Here is a 26,911-nt window from a genome sequence, read left to right as displayed (position 1 = left end):
ATATTCTAAACTCTTTAATGCTCATAAGTTGACTCTCATAACACCAAAATGCACATTAGAACAACTAACAAAAATAAAATATAAATGACTAGGAGAGGTCTGCCACTTACTAACTTAGAGGAGGCCAATGACACTGGAGAAGTTATCGTATGCAACACCTCTTCAGCGAACGTTTTTTTAAATGTTTATTTAGAACCTTTATTTTAGAATACCGTGTTCATTTAGAACACAAGTGGAAATGGTGGGTGGTAAAGCTAGAAAGATTTTTAGGATGGAAAAAAAAAAAACTAACACAAGAGTGGGTATAGTGATCACTGAGGAAAAAGAAAGTCTCTAAGTTCTGCCATCTCAAGACCACACGCAGCCTTTCAAAGTACATGGCACAAAAATCAACCGAGGTTCCAGTGTAAATTAAGCATTTTCTTTTCCAAAGTAATATTAAGTGCTGAAGTGAATCCTAACAGTTGACAAATACCAAATAAAAACAGTGACCCAAACCAAAACACCAAACCCGGCACGGCGTTCTTAATTACCTCAAAGACGAAAGACACCGACATCATAATTGGTTCAACATTCACCTCCCAATGGGAGGGAAGAAAGAATGGATCAGACCGTCCAAATACTTGGCGGGGTAAAGAAAGTTGAGTCTAGGTGAAGAAAGCAGGAAGAGCAGAGCAGGAAAAGCTACCACGCAGACTGCAGACAGTCTTCCGTCCCCAGAGCAGAGCGAGTCCTTCCCTCCTCACCGCCTCCCTGCCTCCCGCTCAGGCACACCTGCCAACGTCCGGCCTCGCGACCCCCGCCCACCCAGTTCACGTCCGGCGCCAGCCAGGGCCGCGCACTCCCACCCCGAGCCCTGACCGCCGCCGCACCTCCCCCCACCCCCCGCCCCAGCCCTCCGCCCGGGTCGGCCGCGCGGGAGGCGAAGGAAGGCTGGGCTCACCAGGTCCCTCCGGGCTGGACGGCGCCGGGGGCCGGTGGGGCGGGGATCCGCACCCGGGGTCCCCCTGGGCGGGCTCCCTCAGGTAATCCTCGAAGCGCACCTGCCGGGCTTCGCCGCCACCCCCGAAGCCCCACAGGCGGTTGGCAGTGCCCCGCAGAAGGCGCCCGCTCTTCCCGGTGAATGTGGTCAGGTAGTCCATGCTGCCGCAGGGCAGGGGCCCGGGAGGCCGACGGCTTCCACGGCGGCGGCAGCCTCTGGGTGCGCGCCCGCCCGCCCCTGCGACCCGACCCGGGGGCGGTGGCTCCGCGCGCCTCACAGGAGGCGGGGAGGGGAGGGGGCTTCCCTAGCTTGGCCCGAGGGCGGACCATCAGGAAACTATGCATCGGGGGGAGCAGAAGCTGGCAAAAGTTTTTGAAGTTATTCTTGCTTCCAGACGCCAAGTCAGGCAAAACTTAGCTTGTGAAGTAGGTGCTTTCTCCCTGGAACAGATGCAGGGACGAAAAGCTGGCGGTTTTTAAGCAAGCCGGAACCGTCCTATCTGCTCCTCCACTCCCCCCGGTCCGGCTCCAATGGAGCAGGCCTGCCCCGCCCCGCCCCGCCCCGTCCGGACCCGACCGGACTTTCAGGACTGCTGGGGAAAGCGGGGGAGGCTGAGCCTTGGGGCCCTAGGGCTGAGCCAGGGATAAAAGTGGCCCAGGGGACTCTCTGCTGGAGTTAGGTAGAGTTTGGGGGCCTAGGAGGGCAGTGTTAAAAAAGTTTGTTTGTGTGTGTGTGTGTGTGTGTGTGTCGGGGAGGGGCACAATTTACTTCAGACTTTTGCAGCTTGTAATTTTGGGGGGCTGTGTGGGGGTAGGGAGGAAGGAGGAAAGGTTATTTTAAAGCAAAACTTAGTAGTTAGAACCAACTTAGATAAAATGCTTCTTACGAAGCATTATGAGACCATACTCGAAGAATAAAGCATTAATAGTCACATTTTAAGTTCGTTGTGGCATTATGAACTGTTAAGAGTGACAGTTCCATGAATTTGGTCCTATAAAGCAAGGTAATTAAGGGCTTTAGTGTGCAACCTTATTCTTTAGGCAAAGAAGAATCAATGACTTTTGACAGACATTTACTAAGATCTGGTTATTCTCTTCCTTTCACATCTGTTTATATCACTTTTAGTTTTCCGCACGCGTTAAATAAATAAACCGTCTTTCTTGGAATTACCAGTTTATTAATGTATGTGAAGAAAAGGTTTGAATTACTTAAGAGTTGAAGATTTAGTCAAACCAAATAATGGAGTCCAGAAAATCCTTAAGAAACTTAAGCTTTTTGCCAAACCATAAAGATTACCCCACTTCCCTTTTTCTAACTGATCTTTTTCCCACCATCACCTTTCAGCTTAAATTCGTACTAGAAAAACTTCACCATTTTAACAATACCGTCACCTTTATACCTGGTTAAAAATACAGAATGTTTGGGCTGTACCCCCAGAGTGTAACTCAGTGTTTGTGAGAAAGGACCCAGGAATCTACATAACCAGCAATCATCCATGTGTTCAGATATTCTGGACCTCCTACCGGACCCATCTGGTAGAATGGTAGGTGGCTCCTCGTTTTCCTGAGATTTCTTTTTGATAAGGAATTATTACTACCCTTAGCACCACTTCTAAAATCTCACAGGCTCAGTAAGCTTAAAAATCAAGTTGGAATGACTTAAGTCTAGGCCTGATTAACTAAATTGAAATTTTTTTTCTAAAATATGTTTTAAATTTACATCTTGAAATTTATCTGTTTATGATAATCATATCCAAAATAGTGTCTGAGTTTTATACGCTTGATTAAATCTGCACTTTTACATTCAACCTTAGCAGGAAACTGTACTCTATCAGTTCAAATACAGGTTTATAGGCAGTTAGCCCATCAGTTTTTTTTCTCCTTCTGTTTCATAGAAAGCTAGAGCTGCTGGAGAACAATGTATAACCTTGATGATTAAGTGCTTTACAAATTTTGATTTAAACTCAAGTAAGCCCTTAATGTCTCCAAAATCCTTCTATTCATATAATCAATCAGCTTTCTTTTATATTCTTCACATTTGTTGTCTGAACCATCACTATTCTCCTGAAGTTACTAAATTCATCACTCCAATATGTTACTTTGCCTTCTGCATGAAAAGTCAGGCCATCAAATATGAACACTCTCACTTTTCTTCCCTTTTTCTCTTCAGTCTACAAAAGCTCATCTCCTTTACTTTGCCTCAGAAGTAACTTCTGTCCATGCCATTCCCTCTCCAAATTAACTTTTTAAAAAAATTTATTTATGAGATACAGAGAGCGTGTGAGCTCACAAACGGGAGTGGGGGGGAATCTGAGGGGGACAGGGTCGGGGGGACAGGGAGGGGCAGAGGAACAAGCAGATTCCCCGCTCTTGCTGAGCTGGGGCTCTATCCCAGAACCCTGAGATCATGACGCTGACCCTAGCCGAAGGCAGACGCTTAACCAACTGAGCCACCCAGGCACCCCTCCAAATTAACCCTTGATCTTAGTCTGGTTTATATTGTCTTTGACTTGTCAATGTTATTAACTTCTCTCTTGTATTATTTTCTCTGTCTTTACTCCAGATCCTTCCCCTTTTCCTACCTATATCATTCACATAAATCCTTTCCATCCTTAAAAAAAAGTTTCCTTATACCATGCCTGCCTCCTCCAGCAACCTTTGCCTCATTTTAAAATATGTTTATTGGGGCCCCTGGGTGGCTAAGTCAGTTGAGCCTCTGCCTTTGGCTAGGGTCATGATCCCAGGACCCCAGGATCGAGCCCTGCATTGGGCTCCCTGCTCGGTGGGGAGCCTGCTTCTCCCTCTCCCCACCCCCCTGCTTGTGCCCTCTCTCCCTCTCAAAGAAATAAATAAAAGCCTTAAAAAAATAAAATACATTTATTGACATATGATTTACAAGCCATATAATGCACCTGTTAAAGGTATACAATTCAATGGATATTGTATATTTACAGTTATTAAACTGTCACCAAAAATCTAATTTTTCAACATTTCTATCACCCCCAAAGGAAACCTCTTACCTATTTGCAGTCACTCCCCATGCCCACCCCCAGGAGTTGGTGACCACTAATCTACCATGTGTCTTTATGGATTTGCCTTTTATAGATATTTCATAATATGGAATTCTATAATATCTGGTGTTTGGTATCTGACTTCTTTCACTTAGCATAATGTTTCTGAGGCTTATTCATGGTATAGCATTTATTAGTATTTTATTCCTTTCTATTGAAAATAATATGACCCTGTATGGATATATCACATTTTATTTATCCATCATTATCCATGCTGGGCATTTGGATTGTTCTCATTTTTGGCTATTATGAAGAATGTTGGTATGAACATCTGTGTATAAATTTTTAATGGACACATGTTTTCATTTCCCTATATGTATAATAGTGTAAGCTTAAGGTATATAATGTGATGATTTGATACAATGCAAAATGATTACCACAATAAGGTTAGTTAACACCTCCATCAATGCACACGTTACTTTTTTTGTGTGGTGAGAACATTTCAGATTTACTCTCTTAGTAATATTCAAGCAAATAATGGTGACTGTAGTAAACAGTCACCATGCTATACACTGGAGCCTCAGAACTTATCTTAAAATCAGAAGTTTGTACCATCTCACCATTAATTCCAACCACCATCCCCTGGCAACCACTATTCTAATCTGTTTCTATGAGTTCACCTTTTTTAGATTCCACATGTGAGTGAGATCATACAGTATTTGCCTTTCTTTGACTTTTGTTTCACTTAGCATAGTGCCCTCAATGTTCATCCATGTTGTTGCAAATGACAGGATTTCCTTCTTTTTTAATGGCTGAGTAGTATTCCCGTGTGTGTGTGTGTATGTGTGTGTGTGTGTGTGTGTGTATCACATTCTTCTTTAGCCATTCATCCAGTGATGGATATTCAGGTTGTTTCCATGTCTTGGCTATTGTGCATAATGTTGCAGTGAACATGGAAGTGTAAATATCTCTTCAAGATAGTGATTTCATTTCCTTCAGATATATACCCAGAAGTGAAACTGCTAGATCATATGGTAGTTCTAGATTTATTTTCTTGAGGACCCTCCATACTGTTTTCCATAGTAGCTATACTAATTTATATTCCTACCGATAGTGCAGGGGGCTCCCTTTTGTCCACGTGCTTACCAACACTTGCTATCTCTTCTTGTTTTGATGGATAGTTATTTTAACGGGTGTGAGCTGATTTCTCATTGTGCTTTTGATTTGCATTTTTCTGATGATTAGTGATATTGAACATTTTTTCATGTACCTGTTGGCCATCTGTATGTCTTCTTTAGAAGAGTGTCTGTTGAGGTCTTCCACCCATTTTTTTCATTGGATTGTTTGTGTTTTTGCTATTGAATTTTCAGTTCCTTATATATTTTGGATATTAACCCCTTATCAGATAAATGGTTTGCAAAGGTTTTCTCCCATTCTTTAGGTTGGGTTTTCATTTTATTGATGGTTTCCTTAGCTGTACAGAAGCTTTTTAGTTTGATGTAGTCCTACTGGTTTATTTTTGCTTTCGTTGCTTGCCCTTTTGGTATCATATCCAAAAATCATTGCTAAGACCAATGTCAAGGAGCTTTTGTCCATGTGTTTTCTTCTGGGAGTTTTATAGTTTCAGGTTTCACATTTGCATCTTTAATCCATTTCGTGTTAATTTTTGTGTATGATGTAAGTTAGAAATCCAATTTCATTGTTTTGTATGTGAATATCCAGTTTCCCCAAGACTATTAAAGAGACTGTCCTTTTCCCAGTGAGTATTCTTGACTCCCTTCTCAAATATTAGTTGACAGTATATGGATGGTTTATTTCTGGGCTCTTGATTCTGTTCCTCTGGTGTATGTGTCTGTTTTTATGGCAGCACTATACTCTTCTGATTACTACAGCTTTGTAATATAATTTATTTTTTTTTAATTTTTATTTATTTATTTATTTGACAGAGAGAGACAGCAAGAGAGGGAACACAAGGAGGGGGAGTGGGGAGGGAGAAGCAGGCTTCCCGCCGAGCAGAGAGCCCAATGCGGGGCTCAATCCCAGGACCCTGGGTGACTTGAGCTGAAGGCAGTCGCGTAACCAACTAAGCCACCCAGGCACCCCTGTAATATAATTTAAAATCAGGAAGTATGATGTGTCCAATTTTCTCCTTCTTTCTCAGGATTGGCTATTTGGGGTCTTTTGCAATTCCATATTAATTTTAGGATTGTTTTATTTCTGTAAAAAATGGCACTGGACTTTTGATAGGGATTGCACTAAATATGTAGAACACTTTAGGTAGTAAGGATATTTTAACAATAGTGTTCTAATACATGAACACAGAATACCTTTCCATTTATTTGTTTAATTTCTTTCCTAAACATCTTACAGTTTTCAGAGTAGAGACCTTTCACCTCCTTGGTTAAATTTATTGCAAAGTATTTTGCTGTTTTTGACGCTATTATAAATGGTTTGCTTTATTTCTTTTTTGGATAGTTCATGGTTAGTCTATATGAATGCAACTGATTTTCTATGTTGATTTGTATCCTGCAACTTTATGAAATTCATTTATTAGTTCTAACAGTATTTTCATGGAGTCTTTAGGATTTTCTATATATAAGATCATGTTCTGCAAATAGAGACAATTGTTATTTCTTCCTTTCATATTTGGTTGCCTTTTATTTCTTTGTCTTGCCTAATTGGTCTGGCTAGAACTTCTAGTACTATGTCGAATATGAGTGGTGAGAGTGGGCACCCTTGTTTTCTTCCTGATCTTAGAGGAAAAACTTTCAAACTTTCACCATTGAGTGTGATGTTAATGGGCTTGTCATATATATGGCCTTTATTATGTTGAGGTATATTCCTTCCATACCCAATTTATTGAGAGCTTTTGCCATGGTGGGATACTGAATTTTGTCAATTGTTTTTCTGCATCTATTGAGATGATTGTATGATTTTTATTTTTCATTCTATTAATGTGGCATATATATAACATTTATTGATTTGCATATATTGAACCATTCTTGTATCTCAGGGCTAAATCCCACTTGATCATGGTATATGATCTTTCTAATATGCTGTCGAATTTGGTTTGCTAGTATTTTGTTAAAAATGTTTGCATCTATCTTCATCAGAGATATTGTTCTGTAGTTTTCTTGTGGACTCCTTATCTGGTTTTGGTATTCGCGTAATGCTAGCCTCCTAAAATGAGTTTGGGAGTGTTCCCTCCTCTTCCATTTTTTGAAAAAGTTTAAGAAGAACTGGTGCTAATTCTTCTTTAAATGTTTGGCAGAATTCTCCACTGAAACCATCTGGTCCTGGGCTTCTCTTTTTTGAGATGTTTTTGATTACTGATTTAGTCTCCTTACCCACGTTTGGTCTGTTCAGATTTTCTGTTTCTTGATCATTCAATTTGAGTAGGTTGTATATTTCTAAGAATTTAGCCATTTCTCCCAGGTAACCCAATTCTAGGCATACTGGTCTCTCATGAACTTTTATATTTGTGTTTTATCAACTGTAATGTCTCCTCTTTCAGTTCTAAATTTATTTATAGCTGTTCACTCTTTTTTTTTCTTAGTCCAGCTAAAGGTTTGTCACTTTTGTTTGTCTTTTTAAAAAAAACAACATTGAGTTTCATTGATCTTTTCTATTGTTTTTCTGGTCTCTATTTCATTTTTCTGCTCTGATCTTTTGTTAGTTCCTTCTTTCTAACTTTTGAACTAAGTTTGTTCAAAGTTCTTTTTCTAGTTCCTTGAGGTGTAAAGTTAGGTTGTTTGAGATCTTTTTCTTAAATTTTTCTACAAAATTCCCTTTTAGTACTGATTTTGCTGTTTCTAATAGTTTGGGTATGTTGTGTTTTCATTTTCATTTGTTTCATGATACTTTTTGATTTCTCCTTTGGCTCATTGGTTGTTCAAAAGTGTGTTGTTCAATTTACAAATATTTATGAACTATGATTTTTTTCCAGTTTTCTTACTGTTAATGATTTCTAGTTTCATACCATTGTGGTTGGGAAAGATATTTTGTATGATTTCAGCCCTTTTAAATTTGCTGAGACTTGTTTGTGACCTAACGTATGATCTGTTCTGGAGAATGTTCAATGTGCGCTTGAGAAGAATGTGTATTCTGCTGCTATTGGATGGAATGTTGTGTATATGTCTGTTAGGTCCATTTGGTCTAAAGTGTAGTTTAAAACCAATGTTTCCTAATTGATTTTCTGCTTGGCTGATCCGTCCATTGTTGAATGTGGGATATTAAAATCCCTTATTATTACTGTATTTTACCTATTTCTCCCTTCACATCTGTTAGTATTTTTAAATATATATTTAGATGCTCCAATATGGGTGTACCTATTTTTAATGATTATTATATTTTCTTAATGAATTGACACCTTTGTCATTTTATAACAACCTTCTTTGTCTCTCATTATGGTTTTTGACTTAAATTCTATTTTGTCTACTTTAAGTATAGCTACTCTTGCTCTCTTTTGCCTTCCATTTGCACGGAATATCCTTTTCCATCTCTTCACTTTTAGTCTGTGTGGTCCCTGAAGCTGATGTGAGTCTCTGTGGGAAGCATATAGTTGGATCTTGTTTTTTTTTTTTTTAATCCATTCAGCCACTCTATGCCTTTTGATTAGAGAATTTAATACATTTACATTTATATTAACAGGTAAAGACTTTCAGTAAGGGTTTACTGATGCTATATTATTGTTTTCTGACTGTTATTTAGTTCCTTTGCTCCTTTTGTCCTCTTTTGCGGTCTTCCTTTGAAAACTGATGGATTTCCATAGTGGTATGCTTTTATTTCCTTCTTTTTATCTTATGAGTATCTACTATAGGTTTTTGCTTTGTGGTTACCATGAGTCTCACATAAAACATAACAGATTATTTTAAGCTGATAACTTCAATAGCATGTAAAGACTCTTGGGGCACCTGATGGCTCAGTTGGTTAAGTGTCTGCCTTCGGCTCAGGTCATGATCTCAAGGTCCTGGGATCAAGCTCCATGTCGGGGCTCCCTATTCAGCGGGGAGCCTGCTTTGCCCTCTCCCTCTGCTGTTCCCCCTGCTTGTGTGCGCTCTCTGTCAAATAAATAAAATCTTAAAAAAAAAAAGACTCTACACTTTTACCCCTCCCCCATTTGTTTTTGATTTTTCAATTTACCTCTGTATTGTGTATCCATTAACAAATTATTATAGCCATACTTATTTGTAATACTTTTGTCCTTTAACCTTTTTACTGGGGATAAGTGATTAACACACCACCATGTTACAGTCTTAGAGTATTCTGAATTTCACTTTATACTTATCTTTACCACTGTGTTTTATATTTTCATATGTTTCTATGTTACCAATTAACACTTTCATTTCAGCTTGAAGAACTCCTTTTAGCATTTTTTTAGGGCAGATATAGTGGTGATGAACTCCCTCAGATTTTATTTGCTTGGGAAACTCTTTAACTTGCCTTCATTTCTCAAGGACAAGTTTGTCAATTCATGGAAATCATGTAATATCTAACTGGCAACTATTTTATGGGATAGAAATGTCAGCACTCAAATTTCTGATTTGATAAGCAGAATCACTGATAGAATGGATAAAGTGGACTGCCACTAAGCCAAGAGGTTTTAGATGTTAAGAAACAAAGGAATGAATCTATTTTTCACTTAGTATATCTGCATCTGTTAGTAAACCTAAAGCCTAACTTGATAGATAACCAAACTGGTTACCCTTGATGTTAACGCTTTCTGTATTCAAAGTCTTACTGCTTCTTTCTCCATTAAAAGGGTTATACTGGCATTCAAACTTATCTTATGAGACTGTCACCTGTGTCAAAATTACCACAAAGAGGAAGAGTATAGGTCATTGTTTGGATACAACCGTGATCAAAACATTGAACAGTATATAGTAAAGATTCAATCTGACAGAATGAGAAAGAACTTAATATTGATTAAAAACAAATTCCCCTCTAGTAGATGCCAATCCTGGATATAATCATTACAAACCCTATGAAAAACCAAGTAACTTTTGCTCAATTTGAAAACTGTCTAAAAAGTGTTAACTACTACACTTGTCAGAAACAACAAACATGTAGATAATCAAATCAAGCAGGGAACTAGGAATAGCATCATTGAGAATTGTAAGTGAAACTTAGGTCACAATAACTCACATCAACTTGCCTTATAGCTATTTGAGGACCTTTTTTATATCCTACCAAAGATTAGAATTATGTAGGGGCGCCTGGGTGGCTCAGTTGTTAAGCGTCTGCCTTCGGCTCAGGTCGTGATCCCAGGGTCCTGGGATCAAGCCCCGCATCGGGCTCCCTGCTCGGCAGGAAGCCTGCTTCTCCCTCTCCCACTCCCCCTGCTTGTGTTCCCCCTCTCGCTGTCTCTCTCTCTGTCAAATGAATAAATAAAATCTTTTTTTAAAAAAAAAGATTAGAATTATGTAATTACAGCTCAAAATACTCCATACCTGGAATGCGGCAGCTTCTGACTCTGGATCAGTTTCACTTAGCTCATTGAACAAGTGCCAAGAGATATTACCATTTATATCCAAAGTTGTGAAAACTTAACAAGGCTTTAAAAGTCTTTAGGATCAATAGTCAATCAAATTCTCCATAGAGAAGTGTTATGGTATGAAGGCAAATATTTGCAATCCCTTTCCACTGCAGATTTCTTTTTCTGTCTGTACTCTGTGTGGGGTTGCAGTACAGTATTTATTTCTACAGATGGGACTACATGCATAGCCATGAAGTAGTCTACTCTTAGTCTCTATCTTTTTGGATTCTTCCTCTCCAGCCTTGTTCCACTTTTCTCTTAGTTCTATAATTGGTCTTTATATGTTGTTGCAACTTCTTATTTGTGTTTATTGAATAGAATTCTGATGTTTCACGTTCTTAACCTAAAAAAGCTGATAAGTGAAATGTTTGGATGTGTGGTATATTAAATGCTTTATTTTAATATATTAATTTTAGTATTAATATTAAATATTTTAAAGTTATATTTAGTTATGGTTTTAGAGTGATTTTAGGTTAGAATGTATTAGAAATAATTTTCCTCTCTTTGTATTTTTTTAATGTATTTAAAAAACGTAAAGGCAAAGATGAAAAGAAAGAGCAAAATAATTTGGGAGAAACCTAACCCTGTTGTTAGTTATTACTTTTACACCAAGGTGCCAATTTCTAGCTTCAACTTAGAGCTGCTAATTAGGTTTTTTTTTTTTTTTTCCTGTTGGTGGGGGGGGACCTGAACCCTGGGCTCTATCAATGCAAGAAAAAAACAAAGCATGCCATTAAAAAGAGAACCTGACTACAAGTTCATCCATCTCTCTTAAAGAAAGTGCTCAGCAGCAATGACAAGTTCTTATCAATATTCCACTTATTTCAAGCCATGGTACATGAACAACTGATAAGTACTGAGCATAATATTTGAAAGGAAGAGAACCTACTCCTCTTCCCAAAGTGTACAGAGATTCCCTGACTCCCCACGTCCCCATCGCAAATAGCATTTGGGACAGAAGCTAAAATTCAGGCAGCATATAGAAAGAGAAACCCAAACTTGGATGGTCAATCTTTAAATGATCAGCACTAACTGGATAGGTTTAATTTTCAAAAGAATCATGCACTGATTATTTTCTCCCATTGCAGATCTCTTAAATCTCAATTTTCTCAGAAAGCAGCAGAGACAGCAATATAACCATATTCTGTGTTGTCCTAACAGGCAGGAAGGAAAGTTTGACCACATCCAGCCACCTCTCAAGAGAGAAGCAGGCCACACCCACGCATCCCACTCCCCTGTCCCTATCCAGGGACTCCTCTGGGTGCTGAGCTAGCTCTATTCAACCAACAGCATCAGCAGCAGTGGCATACAAAACATTTATTGAATGAGTTGACAAGGCCTCTTTGAGCCTATCTTACTGGTTTTCTGAGAGTAAGGAAGGAGTGGGAGGAGATTCCTAAAATATAAAGAGAAATTTTGTAACAATGGTGTTAGGCTCTCAGATTGAGCTGGTCCTGCTAACACATTGCGTGATATATAAGCACATGTATTTATGTTTGCTCATTAAACCCTGTATGTTCTGTGACATGAAATCCCAGCTTCTAGTTTCTCCCCTCTTGAATCCAACACTTGCAGCCAGGGTAATCTTAAATCCACAGATCTAATTGTTGCTTTTCCTCTACTTTAAATAAACACTCCTTGTTCACAGCAGCAGCTTCCTGTTGATAATGAGAATCGGCTGTGAAAGCTTTTTCAAGATGAATATTTCCCAACTCTATCCCAAAGATCCTGATTCCCGGGCTATAAGGTGGAGCTCAGGAGCCTACATTTTCCAATTATGAGCCATGTTGGAGATTTGCTCCTTTGTAGCTCTTCCGGGTGCTTCTGCATATTTAGTTCATGGGAATCACACTACTTTCTGAAATAAGTCCATACATAAGACTAGTTTTGGCAAATACTGAGCAGAAGTGATATATGTGTTTTACACTCATGTGTGTAAATAATGGCCTCTGTTTAAGATCCAGACAATGTTTCCCACTCCGATGCCTCTGCCTCTGTTTCAGCCACAAAGGATACTACCTGCTCCAGACCGTACAGCTACTAGATGGGGACGCCATCTGCAACAACCTGGATGCCTGAGAAACCTTGTGGATCAGAACTCCTCCCCCTCAACCTCAGCCTGTGTTTGTAAATGTGGTTTTATTGGAACATAGGCGCACCGGTTCACTTCTGTATTGTCTGTGGCTGCTTTGGGGGCTACAGCAGCAGCAGTGACTAGTTGTGACAGAAACCTTAGGGCCCAAAAGCCTAAAATATTTATTCCCTTGCTATGTTCAGAAAAATTCTGTTGACCTAGGTTCTAGATTACTGAGATCCTTTTGAAACTACTCTTGATTCTTGGATCCACAGTTACCATTCAATATCTCTTTCACTGAGTCAGCCACAGATTTGTCTCCGTTCAAGCTGTTCACAGAAATGTTTAATGAGACACGGGGAAGGCGAGGCCCAAGGCACACCACAAGAGACCACCTTCATGGTTGACAGTCATTACCATTCCCTGGACTCAGTTATCTGAAGAAGTATGAACCCACTAAATGATACGATCAGTCAGTTCTCATTTATCAAAAATATTGTGCATTTCTTCTAATATGCAGAAGAAGATGAGGTACAGACCCCCTCTTTTTTCCCCTCCCAAGTGGTTTCAAACCTATGTTGTTTCTATATCCTTCAACTCCATTTCAACCCCATGTTTTGAAATTTGAATTATTTTTCTAGCTACATTTTTCTGGCAGATCTCCTATTATCTGCGTAGAGACTGGTTAGCTGTCATCAAACCCGATTACTGTTCTTCCTGCGCACACTACATTTCCCAGCTTTCTTTTTGATCAGGGGTGGCCAAGTGACAAAGTTCTAGCCAGTGGAAGGCTTGCAAAAGTCATATGTGCTACTTCCAGGCCTGGCCCATAAGAGCATCCCATTGGTAACCCTCCGTGGTCTTTTCCTTTTCATAGCCTGGAAACAGATGAGCATGGAGACCTGAATTTATTAAAGATGGCAAAGCCACAGCTCGAAAGAACCTGGGTCCCTGAATCCATCCTTAGAGGGGAGCCACACACACCACTCAAGAACATTTTGGACTTGAACGTGAAATAAATTTCTATGGTATTTAAATCATTATATATGTATTTTGCTGTTTGTTATGAAAGAGAATGTAATTATCAAAAAATACACTTATCATTACTACCAAAATATCACAGGAAAATATCCTAACTCAGTTTTCTGGACCAAGAGGTTACAATTCATGTAAAGTGGATGTGGGTGGCCTTTCACTGTATTCTCACCTACCTTAGCCTAAACATGTCCATTTCACTGTTTTTGTTTTGTATTCTGGTAGTTCATTCTTCTTGCGAAAAATAAAGCAAAATAGGCATTACGCTTGTTCTGCCTTTCTGTTAGAGCACATCTTCCTCAAAAAGAGAGCCTCACATTTCCTTCTTGTTCTCTTTTAGTCTAGGACTTCCCTTTTCAACAGAATGGCCCTTCTTGCTTTACTGTTTCTAAACCTCACTTTTCTAAAACCTCACTCTGTTTTGGCCTTTCTGACACTATTTTTACAGTTTTATGCCATCCTTTCACTTGTCCTTGGTAATATGTCCTTCGTGCTTTCATCTCATCTGAGAGCTAAACTCAGAGAACATCTTGTTAAGTCATGCTGCTTCCTCCCCATTTTGCTTTCCCATTAAGATTATTCATGACTTTGTTTTTTTTTTTTTTTTTTGGAATGCCACCGTCTCTCATGAAGGCCTTAGTCCTAGTCTTTGAAATTAGATTAAAATGTCTTATTTGTTTATTATCTGTCCCTCCCTACTATCATTGAACAAGGACAGGGACTCCCTTTACTGCTTAGAACATGGCCTGGCACATAGTAGGCACACAGATATATTTGTTGAATGACTGAAATCATGTCTGTCTTTTCTCTAAATCTGATCCTAACCCAATTTTCTACAACCCAAGAATCAAATATAATTAAGTTTAGCTTATTTCCTCTCTTCCTTGTTAAGGACTACCAATTTCTAATACTTTTCTCTCAAAGAGTGGTTCTCAGCCTTGGCTCCACATTTTAGGACTCCTGTGGAGCTTTTGAAAATCCCAATGCCAGGCCACACTCTAGATCAATGAAATCCAAATTTCTCACAGGTAGGTCACAGACATCAGGGAAGGACACTCCCCAGGTGAATTCAATGTGCAGTCAGGATTGAGAATCACTTGCAGGGTTCCTGTTGTTTCTGTAATACAGTCTTTACTGTTAGTGAAAATTCAGTCCAGACATCAGTAAATACTATGACACCATCTTGTGAGGGATTGTCAGTAATGAACATATATCAATTGTTTACTATGCCAGGGACTGTACTAAGAGTTTTTTCATACATTATTTTCTTTATACCTCATCTCCACTCTGTAAGGGAAGTTAATGAACCCCCTCTTTGCAAACAAGGTTATGGAGTCTGAGAGGTTAAGGAAAGCAGCACTGTCAGTCAAGAGTCTCTTGAGTGTTTGCTTTTAACTTAGTGATACTCCAGCACAGGGGTTTTCAGTCATGGGCAATTTTGCCTCCCCCAAAACTTTCTAGATTAAAATATAGGACTCTCAGTTAAATTTGAATTTCAGAAAAATGACGAATAAGTTTTTTAGTACAAGTCTGTACCAACTGTTGCACAGGACATACTTAATGAAAAAGTTACTTGCTGTTTATCAGAAATTCAATTTTACCTGGGCATCCTCTCTTTTCACTTATTAAAGCTGCCAACTCTACCTGCAGGGAGTATTTAGCAATGTCTGGGGATATTTTTGGTTATCAAACTGAGGATGTGCTACTGGCATCTAGTAGGTTAAGGCCAAGGATGCTGTTTAAGCTCTTACAATGCTCAAGTCATCCGGCTTCAAATGTCACTAGTGCCCAGGCTGAGAAGCCCAGATCTAGTGGATGTTGGGAAAGATTAAGTAACCCCATAACAGCATCATGCCTCTAGCAACTTTTATAGTCTGTCTTCAGAACGCCTTCCTCTCTTTCTTTCTTTCAGATTTATTTATTTTAGAGGGGGGGAGATATGCAAAAGTCATATGTGCTACTTCCAGGCCTGGCCCATAAGAGCATCCCATTGGTAACCCTCCGTGCATGAGCACATGGGGGAGGGGCAGAGGGAGAGACTCTTCAAGCAGACCCCCCACTGAGTGGGGAGCCCCATATGACCCATGAGATCATGACCTGAGCTGAAACCCAAGAGTCAGATGCTTAACCGACTGAGCCACCCAGGTGCTCCAGAAAGCCTTATTACATCCTGTGTCTAGCTACAATAATGTGTAATATTCTTTTGCATTTGCACTTTAGTAAGTTGTGCCTGGAGATTATCACGCATCTACTACTCCTGGTGCCTCTTCATCTCAGTACAGAGAAGATATGGGACTGAAAGAAAGGTGTGATAAAAGCCCACATAGCAGAGGGAGAAGATAGCTGCATGCCAAATGGTTTATTGCTAATGGGACGATGCTTCTTTAGCTGGCAGATTTGTATGTTGTGAATGCCATTAGCATGATGGCAAGCTTTTGATAACTTCTAAAGTTGCACTACCTTGCAGATGTTTTCTCAAAACTTTAGTCAAAGAATACTGAAATGAATTTTATAAAGGATTTATAAATGATTTTATAAAACAAGCATATTAGTGGCTCAGTCGGTTAAGCAGCTGCCTTCAGCTCAGGTCATGATTCTGGGGTCCTGGGATCGAGCCCCGCATCGGGCTCCCTGCTCAACAGGGAGCCTCCTTCTCCCTCTCCCTCTGCCTGCCGCTCCCCCCGCTTGAGCTCTCTCTCTCTCTCTGTCAGATAAATAAATAAAATCTTTAAAAAAAACATGCATATTAGCTTGTGATGAATCAATCTAGGTAAATGTACTTTATAAGATACATGTTTTCTTGTTTGATTTTGGAACCTGTTGAAAAGCATGTTGGATATTCTTTCAAGTATTATAATCAAACACAGGATGTATTTGGTACAAAGAGTTTTAAGGACTTCTTCAGGAATTTGAGCTTTAACTTTAAATCATGTGCCAGAATTTTAATTTCAAAAGATTTAATTTGTTTTTCTCAGATGTAACTTTATTATACTCACTTTAGGGTATTTCTAAAAACTGATTTGCAAGGTAACAGATGTCAGTTTCATGCCACCCAAGGTTAGAGCTTAAGTTACTTAGCAAAAATCACTTGTTACTCAAGCTTTGAAAAATATATGCTCATTTCTACTATTCTTAAATAGAGGACTATTGTGCTTGAAAATCATCACGCTCACTACTTATCTCTCCCAAAAAGAAGAGACCATGAGTTCTAAATTATATAGAAAAGAGCCATATCCAGGGGTCTATATAGCCTTAAGGTCCCAATAAGAATCATCTGCATGAGCAAGGGGATAAAGATAATTACTACAAAAATTTAATATACAGCTAATTGAAATATATGTACACACACACTTGCATTGCATGCATCATATAGTTGATCCTTAATAAATATGAATTCTTTGCACTCATCCAAAACTTGATATTGAGTGTTTGTAAAATACATTTGTGTAAATATGCATGTCTGGCCTGGGGATGTTAATAGTATAAAGAGAGAAAGAAAAGAAACAAGGAGAAACATTGCCTCTGTAAACATAATGCTTTTTCTTCGATTTACCAAAGATAAACCAAAGTAGGACACTCAAAAGATCTTAGAATTCCTGGCAGTGGCAGATTGCAGGGAGGTTGTAAGATTCTGTGTATTTTCTCCCAAAGGGCTCTGTGACTAAATTATACTTATCTTACCACACTAATTATTTGTTTATATTTCTGTTTTATTTGTTTCTCTGTCTCTGAAACTATTAGTACACCTGACTGTCTACATTAATATGACCTTACTACACTACTGTCATCTGGTGTATTCCAGAAACATCCCGAATGACACATCAAGATTAACAGAAAAAGCCAACAAATTCACACATCAGAACTCTTTGAACCCCTTGCCTCAAATACTCATCTTATTCTATCAATACTAAAACATTATATCATAAATTATCATATATATCATGATCATTACTCAATCCTAACCATTGAAAGACATGCCTTAAACTTGAAAATCTCAAATATACCAACTATTTCTGCCTGCCTTCCCCTGACAAACCACCTTCTAAGCCCTACTAAGGCTCTGTTGAAGTGGTATTCTCCTTTTCTCAGTACTAACTCAGCTTTGTCTTACTAAAAGGTGGTTTTAGTGATATTTTGGGGAGCCAGGCTTTTGACACTTCCATTAGATTGTGAATTCCTCCTAATGGGCTGGGTCTATGTCTCATTAATCTGATCTATAGTTTTTTACACAGTTCCTCTGAGCAGGTAGTTCTCAAAGAGTCTTTAGATCAGTAGCATCAGCATCATCTGGGATTTTTTTTTTTTTTAAGATTTTATTTTATTTATTTGAGAGAGAGAGAGCAGGGAGAAGGGCAGAGGGAAAGGGAGAGAGAAGGACAAGCAGCCTCCCCACTGAGTGCAGAACCTGAGGTGGGGCTCCATCCCAGGACCTTGAGATCCTGACCTGAGCAGAAATCTAGTCAGAAGCTTAACTATTGATCGAGCCACCCAGGCTTTTAAGAAATGCAAATTCTCAGGCTCAACCTTAGCTCTGCTGGATGAAAGGATGGGTGGAACCCAGAAATCTGTGTTTTAATCAGCTCTCCAGGTAATTCTGATGTTCTGTCAAGTTTGAGAACTACTGTCGATTACAGCAGATGGTCAATACACAAGAAAAGGGACTTGAAAGATTAGTAGAATTTGGGAATAAAGGCTGAATAATGTAGGGCTTAAGGGTGCTGACTGCATAACAGAAAACACTGAAAGAGGCTGAAGCTAAAATGTGAGTGTCTACCTAATGAATTTGGACTTCTTTCTGTTGATAGTAGGGAGTCACTGATGGTATGGTGCCTTTAGGGATAGAGTACTATAAGGGAAACAAAACAAAACAAAACAATACAAAAAAACACTGTGCTTTAGTGGAAAACCATGCAGTATAGAGAGTAAACTCTACTGGATTATCTGATTTGACTCTATGGAAGCCACTTTATAACTCTATAAATTGTAAAAACTGATAGCAATCCAAAATAATTCCTGTCTATAAACAAAGGCATTCTTGTCTAAGGGAATTCTGTCCAATAGACTGAATTGGCTTTTTTCACCATCAGTAGAAGAATGTGCCTCCATCTGCACATTTATTTCAATAATCCTCATCTATTAATATATCTGTTTGGATTCTCCTTTGAACTGGTTGTAACATCTTACTGGTTCTTTCATTAATGAGTTAAATACAATATTTAATGTGTTATTTTTGTCTGTCTTGATTTTATCTTTTTTTGGGAGAAAATTATCCTTAAACAGTGTTCTCTTACCGTCTTATTTCTGTGATAGAATCCTTTGGGATATACACACGTGTGTACACACATACATTAAAGCTCTTCCTTTTGCTATAGCAATATTCTTTTAAAATATGAAAGGAAATAACATTTTTTGCTATATTTATTAATTCTTTGGACTATGAAACATTGCACCATGTTTCCTCTTAAATCCATCTACAGTCATAAAGGCATTTTAGATATTTTGAAATATTGTATTTTAGAATGAACAATTTTAAGAGCAGCAACATGGCTGGGAGAAACAACAAATTATTCTAATTACAATTCTCTAGCCAAGGATCATAATACTGTGCTGTAGCAGAGCAAACAAGCTGAGGGATAAAAGAATGTGTAGAACATGTTTATGGAATGGCAGATGATCATGATTTAACTACCAGGTTTTGTTTGTACTGACTGAGGGCTAATAAGCAATACAGACAATTTTGCGCAGAGACTGCTGCTGTGGAGGGAAGAGAGGGAGAGACTAGGTAACTGGGCATCTACTAGGAAGAAGAGGGAGAGAAAACAACTTGAATATCTACAAAATTGAAAATCACACACATCTAACAATGCAGCTTCTTATCAATAGGGAGCGTCTCAGGAGCATACCCTAAATTAGAGAAGTGTAATGACCAGCACCTGAGTGTCAGTAATTCTCTGATTCAGAGTCAGAACCAAAATTCCTTCCCCTGTCCTATTACTCATTTATTCCTCCTAATACATATTTGTCTAAAGGAAAATCTTAGATGCTGTAGATTATTCCATACAATCTAAACCAACAAATATAGTACCATATAGGAAGAACTACTTGTGGTTAAGATGGGAAGGTTTCTGAAAGTAAATTCTTGCTCATCCGCTGACTCACTCTATAAGCACCTACTAAACCAGTCAGGTGTTGGTGGTTCATCTATAAACAGTATAATGTCTACATCTGGGGATGCCGGCTGAGTTTACTATATAGTCCTTGAGAACCATTCTCAGGTTTCTATAGGAAGAAGCCAGAAAACATGAAACGTATTACCACAAATACTGCCACTTAATAAGCTGCAAAAGTGCTTGGGTTTTCTTTTTAATAGCTTGGGCAATTCTCTTTTGCTCCCTTTTCCAGAAACAAAAAAAATGATATGCTGTCCAGTTGGTAAGTACATAAAGGGTTTATATGATGTTGAAAGGAATGCTTTTCTATATGACAAATACATACCAGCTTAAAGGGTTTCCTATTGATCACATAACATCAAAAGGCCTTAGTCTGCACTTAAGCATAGACTCTCAACAGAATGAGATCATGACAGGACTCTATTTAATGCTTGGTTTGGATGAGTAGGTAGCTTAACATTTTAACAGTCAACCATTGAAGTGAACTGCCAGAGAAGAGTGCCATGATGAGAGCAAATACAGGACTAGAACAGAAGCATCATCAAATGCTTTTTCTTTTTTAAACACAACTAAGGCATTAAATCTAAGATCGATGGTCCAAAGTACTTACAAAGTGTAACATCTACCATAGGACATTTTTGAGAAAAGGAGCTTGACAGATCTGGCTTTTGCCAGGACTATCTGAAAATGCCCCTAAACCAATGAATTTGTCCTATTTTTAAAATACTTTGGAGAGGGGCACCTGGGTGGCTCAGTCATTAAGCGCCTGCCCTCGGCTTGGGTCATGATCCCAGGGTCCTGGAATCGAGACCCACATCGGGCTCCCTGCTCAGCGGGAAGCCTGCTTCTCCCTCTCCTACTCCCCCTGCTCGTGTTCCTGTTCTCACTCTCTCTCTCTGTCAAATAAATAAAATCTTAAAAAAAAAATACTTTGGAGAGGAGAAAGCTTCTCTGGCATCCCGTTAAATGATTAATCCTTCTTACTATAAGAAACTTCTTGTAGTTATTTCTAAAATTTCTAGAGCATAAGTCTACTTCTTTTGGTATTTTTTTAAAATTATGAGAAATTTGGGGCATCTGGGTGGCTCAGTTGGTTGAGCATCTGACCCTTGGTTTCGGCTGGGGTCATGATCTCGGGGTCGTGGGATCAGACTCTGTGCTTGAGATTCTCTCTCTCCCTTTCCCTCTGCCCCTTCCCCCCATTCACATGCACTCTCTCTCAAATAAATAAAATCTTTAAAAAATTATGAAAAATTCTAACATCCAAAAGTAGACAGAAGAAAGGCAACCTACTGAATGAGAGATTCGCAAATGATATATCCAATAAGGAGTTAATATCCAAAATATATAAAGAACCTATACAACTCAACACCAAAAAACCAATGTGATTTAAAAAATGGGCAGAAGACATGAATAGACATTTTTCCAAATAAAACATACAGATGGCAATAGACACATGAAAAGATGTTCAACATCACTCATCATTTCCCTGAACTGTAATGAGATATCACTTCACACCTGTCAGAATGGCTAAAAGCAAAAACACAAAAAATAACAAGTGTTGGTGAGGAGGTGGAGAAAAAGGAACCCTCACATGCACTGTTGGTGGAAATGTAAATTGGTGCAGCCATTGTGGAAAACAGTATGGAGGTTCTTAAAAATTAAAAATAGAATTGCCATATGATCTAATAATTCCACTACTGGGTCTCCACGCAAAGAAAGTGAAAACACTAATTCAAAAAGATATATGCACCTCTATATTTATTGTAGCATTACTTACAATAGCCCAGATATGGAAGTAACCCAAGTGTCCATCCATAGATGAATGGATAAAGAAGATGTGGTGTATATATGTATATACACACACAGTGGTGTGTATATATATATATATATATATATATATACCACTTTATATATATATCACTTTATATATACAAAACAGAATATATAAAACACTATATGTGTATTTATATTTATATATATATAAATAAAATGGAATATTTCTCAGCCATAAAACATAATTAGATCTTGCCATTTGCAACAACATGAATGGACCTAGAGGGTATAATGCTAAGTGAAATAAGTCAGAGAAAGACAAATACCATATGATTTAACTCATCTGTGGAATTTAAGAAACAAAACAAATGAAGAAAAAAAAAGAGACAAAAAAACCCAAACTCTTAAGTAGAGAGCAAACTGGTGGTTGCCAGAGGGGAGAAGGGTGGGAGGATGGGTGAAATAGATAAACAGGATTAAGAGTATATTCATCTTGATGAGCACTGAGAAATGTACAGAATTGCAGAATCATTATATTGTACACCCAAAACTAATTTAACACTGTATGTTAATTATATTTCAATAAAAAATACAATAATGAAAAGTATAAGAGAAAGAACATCAGATATGATGGTAAGTCTTCACACATTTGAAGTTAATAGACAATGTTAGAATGTCAGAATTTTTTAACAATTAAAAGATGTTCCTTATACAAATCTACATGGAAAAACTTTGAGATATATCTTTTGTGTGAAGATTTGAGGGTATATTTTGCCTCTTATACTGTCTAGTTTTCAATACAGGCTGAAGTCGGATTTATTTACTACTAATGAAAATAAAATCCAAAATGACAAAAAAAAAGTAGAAGAGTAGTATGACAGATTCAACAATTTTAAAGATTTTGCCATATTTGTATCACTTATTGCTATTTTCTTTGCCAAAACATTTTAAAACAAATTCCAGATACATTATTTCACCCCTACATGCATCAGTTTACATGTCTAAATTTAAAACATAAAAATATTGGACATCCATCATTAACTATTAGGTGCCATTATCACACCTAATGAAATAGCATGCATTCCTTTGTAGAATCCAAGACCTAATCCATACCCAACCTCCCCAATAGGTAAAAATGTCTTTTCCCTATTGGCTTGTTGAATCATGATCTAAACAAGGTCTACATACTACAATTGGTTAAGTCTCTAGTCATCTAGACCAGTGCTTCTTAAACTCTCTGAGCAAATGAATCACTTAGGGATCTTAAGACTCACTAGGGTCTGGGGCAAGACCTGAAATACTGCATGTCTAATAATCTCCCAGGTGGTGGCAATGTTGCTGCAATCAAAGTGGGCCACACTTTGACTTAGCAAAGGCCCCATCATTTTTTGTTTGTTTTTTCCATGCCATTTGGCTTGTTGCAGAAACAAGTCAGTGATCCTGGGCTATGTCCCATGGTCTGGATTTCCATGTTTGTTTCCATGTGATATTATTTAACTTGTTCCTCTTCCATTACCCTTAATTTCCTTAAATAATGTTAGCTTTAAAAACTTGAATAATCAAGTTCACCTTTTCTATGATTCAAATAACTACTCAATCTGTTTGAGTATCATATGCTTTATGGTGACTGTCTTGTTAAATAGCTGGCTCTGGAGTCAGATTTCCATGATTCAATTTCTGCCTTCATCACTTACTAGTTGTATGACCTTGGATAAGTTAATCCCCCAAGCCTCAGTTTTCTCATCTGTAAAATGGGTATAATACCTATAGTACTGTGAAAAATGGCATATGCCAAGTGTTCAATAAATGGAAGTTATTGTTATTGACTTTGTTATTTTTTTATTTCAAGTTACAATATTTCAGTTTCTGGGACTTTTCTTCTAAGTCCTAAAACTAACTTTTCAGCTCTTTGTTCATTTTAGGCTCTCCTATAAATCAGCTATAGCTTTTCTTTTTTTTTACAGTACAGATCACAAACTAGGCAGGACCCTAAGAGGGAGCATATTATGAGTTTTCAGAAAATTTCCTTTTCATGTTTTAATCTCTCTTTTTTTAAAAGATTTTATTTATTTATTTGAGAGAGAGAGCATGAGTGGGGGGAGAGGGACTGAGGGAGAGGGAGAAGCAGGCTTCCCGCTGAGCAGGGAACCTGACATGAGTCTGCATCCTTGGACCCTGGGATCATGACCTGAGCAGAAGGGCAGACAGACACTTAACTGACTGAGCCACCAAGGCGTCCCTTCATGTTTTAATTTCTCTTTCAGATTACCATAGGTTATATAGCCTACAAATAAGACTGATTTTTAACCTTATATCAGCTCACCCAAGTTAGTCTTTCAAAGGGTGTTAGTTCTTGGTAGTTCATCATAGAAATTTAGGTAACAAAATTGTGCAAAATGAAATAGTTCCAAACCAAACATCTTAAATGTATATTACAGAACTAAGGGAGCTTGTTCGTTCATGTAAATTCCACATAAATTATATAGACTTTTTGTGTATTATCAGTAATAAAGAAATGTTTTAAAATCAAGACTGAGGTTTAGTCAGAGAGTAAATCTTCAAGAGATTACTGAAGTTGAGCTCATGGGACAAGCTTATAGTTCCTTCTTTAATAGTTTTTGGAAGTTTGGAGAGAATCCCCACATTAAACTTCATATTTTGGGTACAATCCCAAACAACACAGTACCTTTTGAATTTTTTTACGACTGACCCATAGGAACACAACACATGAATTATATGGCCATGAAGTCTGCAGTTGTAAGTTAAAGCCATGACTTTCTTCATAATAAATTCCATCAGCACAGAGTAACTTAGAGTCATCTTTTTTACAGCAAGCAAGTGCTGGCCCTGATGATCAGGGCCAAAAAAGAAATAAGGCAATGAGCCCAACACTGTTTTACACTTAGCTCTTTTTTCTTCTCCTTTCGAGCTTGATTTTCTCAGATGTCTTTCCTATGAGACTACGAATATATTTGTTGCAGAGATGTATTCTCTTAGTTTAACGTGAAGAGTAAAGTAAAAAGGTAGAATTGGCAGAGTACTAGGGCCAAAGCAAAATAGCTGAAGGGAACATTTGAAAGTTAGTTCCTTTAAAGAGTCATATGCGAAGGCAGCCACATGTTAAGAGAGGAGTAGTGGTATTACCATAATTTTACTAGTATGCAGTTGTTTTGCAATAATAGTATTTACCTGTGATGCAAGAAACCTAGTGATTTAACTAGAAATCAGATGGTAGGCTACATAATTATGTCTAACTTAACAAAAGGCAGCAAAAATTTAAATTCTATACACCAAAAAGAGTGCTGTATAAAAAGGCCCTTTTGGGGTGCCTGGGTGGCTCAGTCAATTAAGTGAGCGACTCTTGATTTCAGCTCAGGTGGTGATCTCAGGGTTGTGAGATTGAGCCCCATGTTAGGCCCTGCACTGGGCATGGAGCCTGCTTCCAATTTTCTCCCTTTCCCTCTGCCCCTTCCCCCTCCTCCTGCTCACACGTGCATACAAGCACACTCTCTCCCTCTAAAAAACAAAGTGCCCTTTTTTTTTCTGTAGCTATTATATGTGGTTTTTTTTCTGTAGCTATTATATATACAACCTAAAACAAAATCAAGATCGATACAGAATAAGCTTTACCCAACAAGGACAATCCATCTGTTACTAGATAATAGAGCATTTCACTTGACAAGTTGTTTTATTTCCAGATATTTAAATGCATTTTACCTGAAATTATTGCTTAAAAGGCAAACATAAAAAGGAATTTAGTGGAATAAGACTACCCAGAAATGAAATAGCATTTTATAACCATATTCAGATTTTAGGCCATATCTGTTTTCCCACATTCACCCAGAAAAAGGTAAAAGACACAGAAAATGTGTTATGTAATCAATCACTGTAATAATGGATGGCATTGCAAAGCTAGCCATGTCCTGACGTGGTACCACTTGAAGGTAATATCTGTTTCCACATTAAGCATAAAGAACACTACTTTTTCTCCTCAAACCTTTTATTAAAATCTGAAGGGTAGGTCTAAATGGATCATGTCCTATCTTTCTTCATTCTTAATATTTGCACGATCTAAATCTCCTAAGAAATTTTCTGTCTTCCCAAAATGTATTTAGGTTTAGGGAACATATCAGTAACATCTTTTCCATGAATATAGATATTTTCTTTCTTCTTGTCTAGGCTATGAACTGAATATTCCCAGTCTCTCTCATTTTATTTCAGTTTTCAAACTGCAAGTACTTAAAATATTTGTTTGCACTGCATCTTGATGAGGGGTATAGAAGTACGTAAGGTATTATACATAATACGTAGTAGACATAGCGATTTCCCCAGAACAGAGCATGAAAGCTGTACTGAAGGGATTTTTTTTCTTTAGTTGGCTATTAAATCACTGTATCAGTAATATGTTCCCAAGAAAATTTATGTTGAAAATCACTGAAAATTTATATATTCTTATTATTTATATAAGAATATAATAAAGAATTATTTATATAAGAATACAATAAAGAATATATAAATTTATATATTCTTATATTCTTATTAGGATCAAATTTATTAGTAGACTGATTATGATCTCCTATGGCACAACCTAGGTCACTAGTGACACACAGTAGTCATTCAATAAATATTTGTTGAGTGAATTAAATGAATAAACACTAACAAAATGCAAGGAAAGCATATTATATGTTCACTAAATGCTCCCAATCTAAACTCACATCCATAAAATATTCTACCTTTTATAATTCATTTTATAGCTACTTAAAAATTAAAGCCACAAATATATTTTGATAGATTTTTTTGTGTGTGCCAAAAAAAAGACTAATAGGTAAATACAAAATGAGGTGCATAAACAGTCCAAGGTTGAATATTTCTGAAGACATTCAATTTGCCTTCTTCATTTCCTGTTCCATCCATACACAGAAAAGCAATGGCTGTTTACCATCCTTACAAAATGCCAGCAAGCATCACTGTATGAAACTACAGGCTGGAATTGTGTACGTGCAGACTCTAGTCTAACGAATTTCAAACATTTCCAGTCTTCCAGTTCTCCTTTCTGCCCCTCATCGCTTCCCACTCGCACACTCATCTTGCCTATTTTTCACTATTGAACCAGTATTTGAAATATTCAGTCAGTATTTTCTCCTTTTCCAATGATTTCCATGCCTGATAACCACTTCCCTTGATCCAGAAGCAACTTCTGTGCTCTGTTGACTCCATGGTGTATTTTTCTAGGCTTCACAAATGAGGTCAGGTCCCACTTCATACAGCAAAAGGCCAGAAGAAAATTCTCCAAATAATTTTATTTTGAAGAGAATGCTACAGATTATTT

General features: G+C 37.9%; 1 protein-coding gene and 1 long non-coding RNA gene across 5 annotated transcripts in view; one reads left to right on the top strand and one right to left on the bottom strand.

The window, feature by feature from the left end:
- The window catches only part of OXR1 (oxidation resistance 1), a 354,710-nt gene that overhangs the window by 74,914 nt on the left and 252,885 nt on the right, over window positions 1-26,911 (bottom strand). Inside the window, exon 1 of one of the 3 annotated variants that reach the window (XM_006731720.3) lies at window positions 944-1,408. The exons of the other annotated variants lie outside the window; for them this stretch is intronic. Within the exon in view, the coding sequence (XP_006731783.1) occupies window positions 944-1,142 (199 nt within the window). The 5' untranslated portion in view covers window positions 1,143-1,408. Of the gene's footprint in view, window positions 1-943; window positions 1,409-26,911 lie in introns of those variants that run through there. 3 annotated transcript variants of the gene reach the window in all.
- LOC115940395 (uncharacterized) overlaps window positions 890-26,911 on the top strand; it is a 53,044-nt gene continuing 27,022 nt past the window's right edge. The window contains exons 1-4 of one of the 2 annotated variants that reach the window (XR_014144334.1): window positions 900-1,025; window positions 2,327-2,525; window positions 12,531-12,654; window positions 13,479-13,629. This is a non-coding gene — a long non-coding RNA (uncharacterized LOC115940395). Of the gene's footprint in view, window positions 1,026-2,326; window positions 2,526-12,530; window positions 12,655-13,478; window positions 13,643-26,911 lie in introns of those variants that run through there. The other variant, XR_004075162.2, reaches the window with a different exon arrangement.

Source organism: Leptonychotes weddellii, chromosome 4, assembly GCF_054177405.1.
Source record: "Leptonychotes weddellii isolate Sample4059 chromosome 4, ASM5417740v2, whole genome shotgun sequence".
NCBI classification, from domain to species: Eukaryota; Metazoa; Chordata; class Mammalia; order Carnivora; family Phocidae; genus Leptonychotes; species Leptonychotes weddellii.
This window is presented reverse-complemented; position numbering and strand designations above follow the sequence as displayed.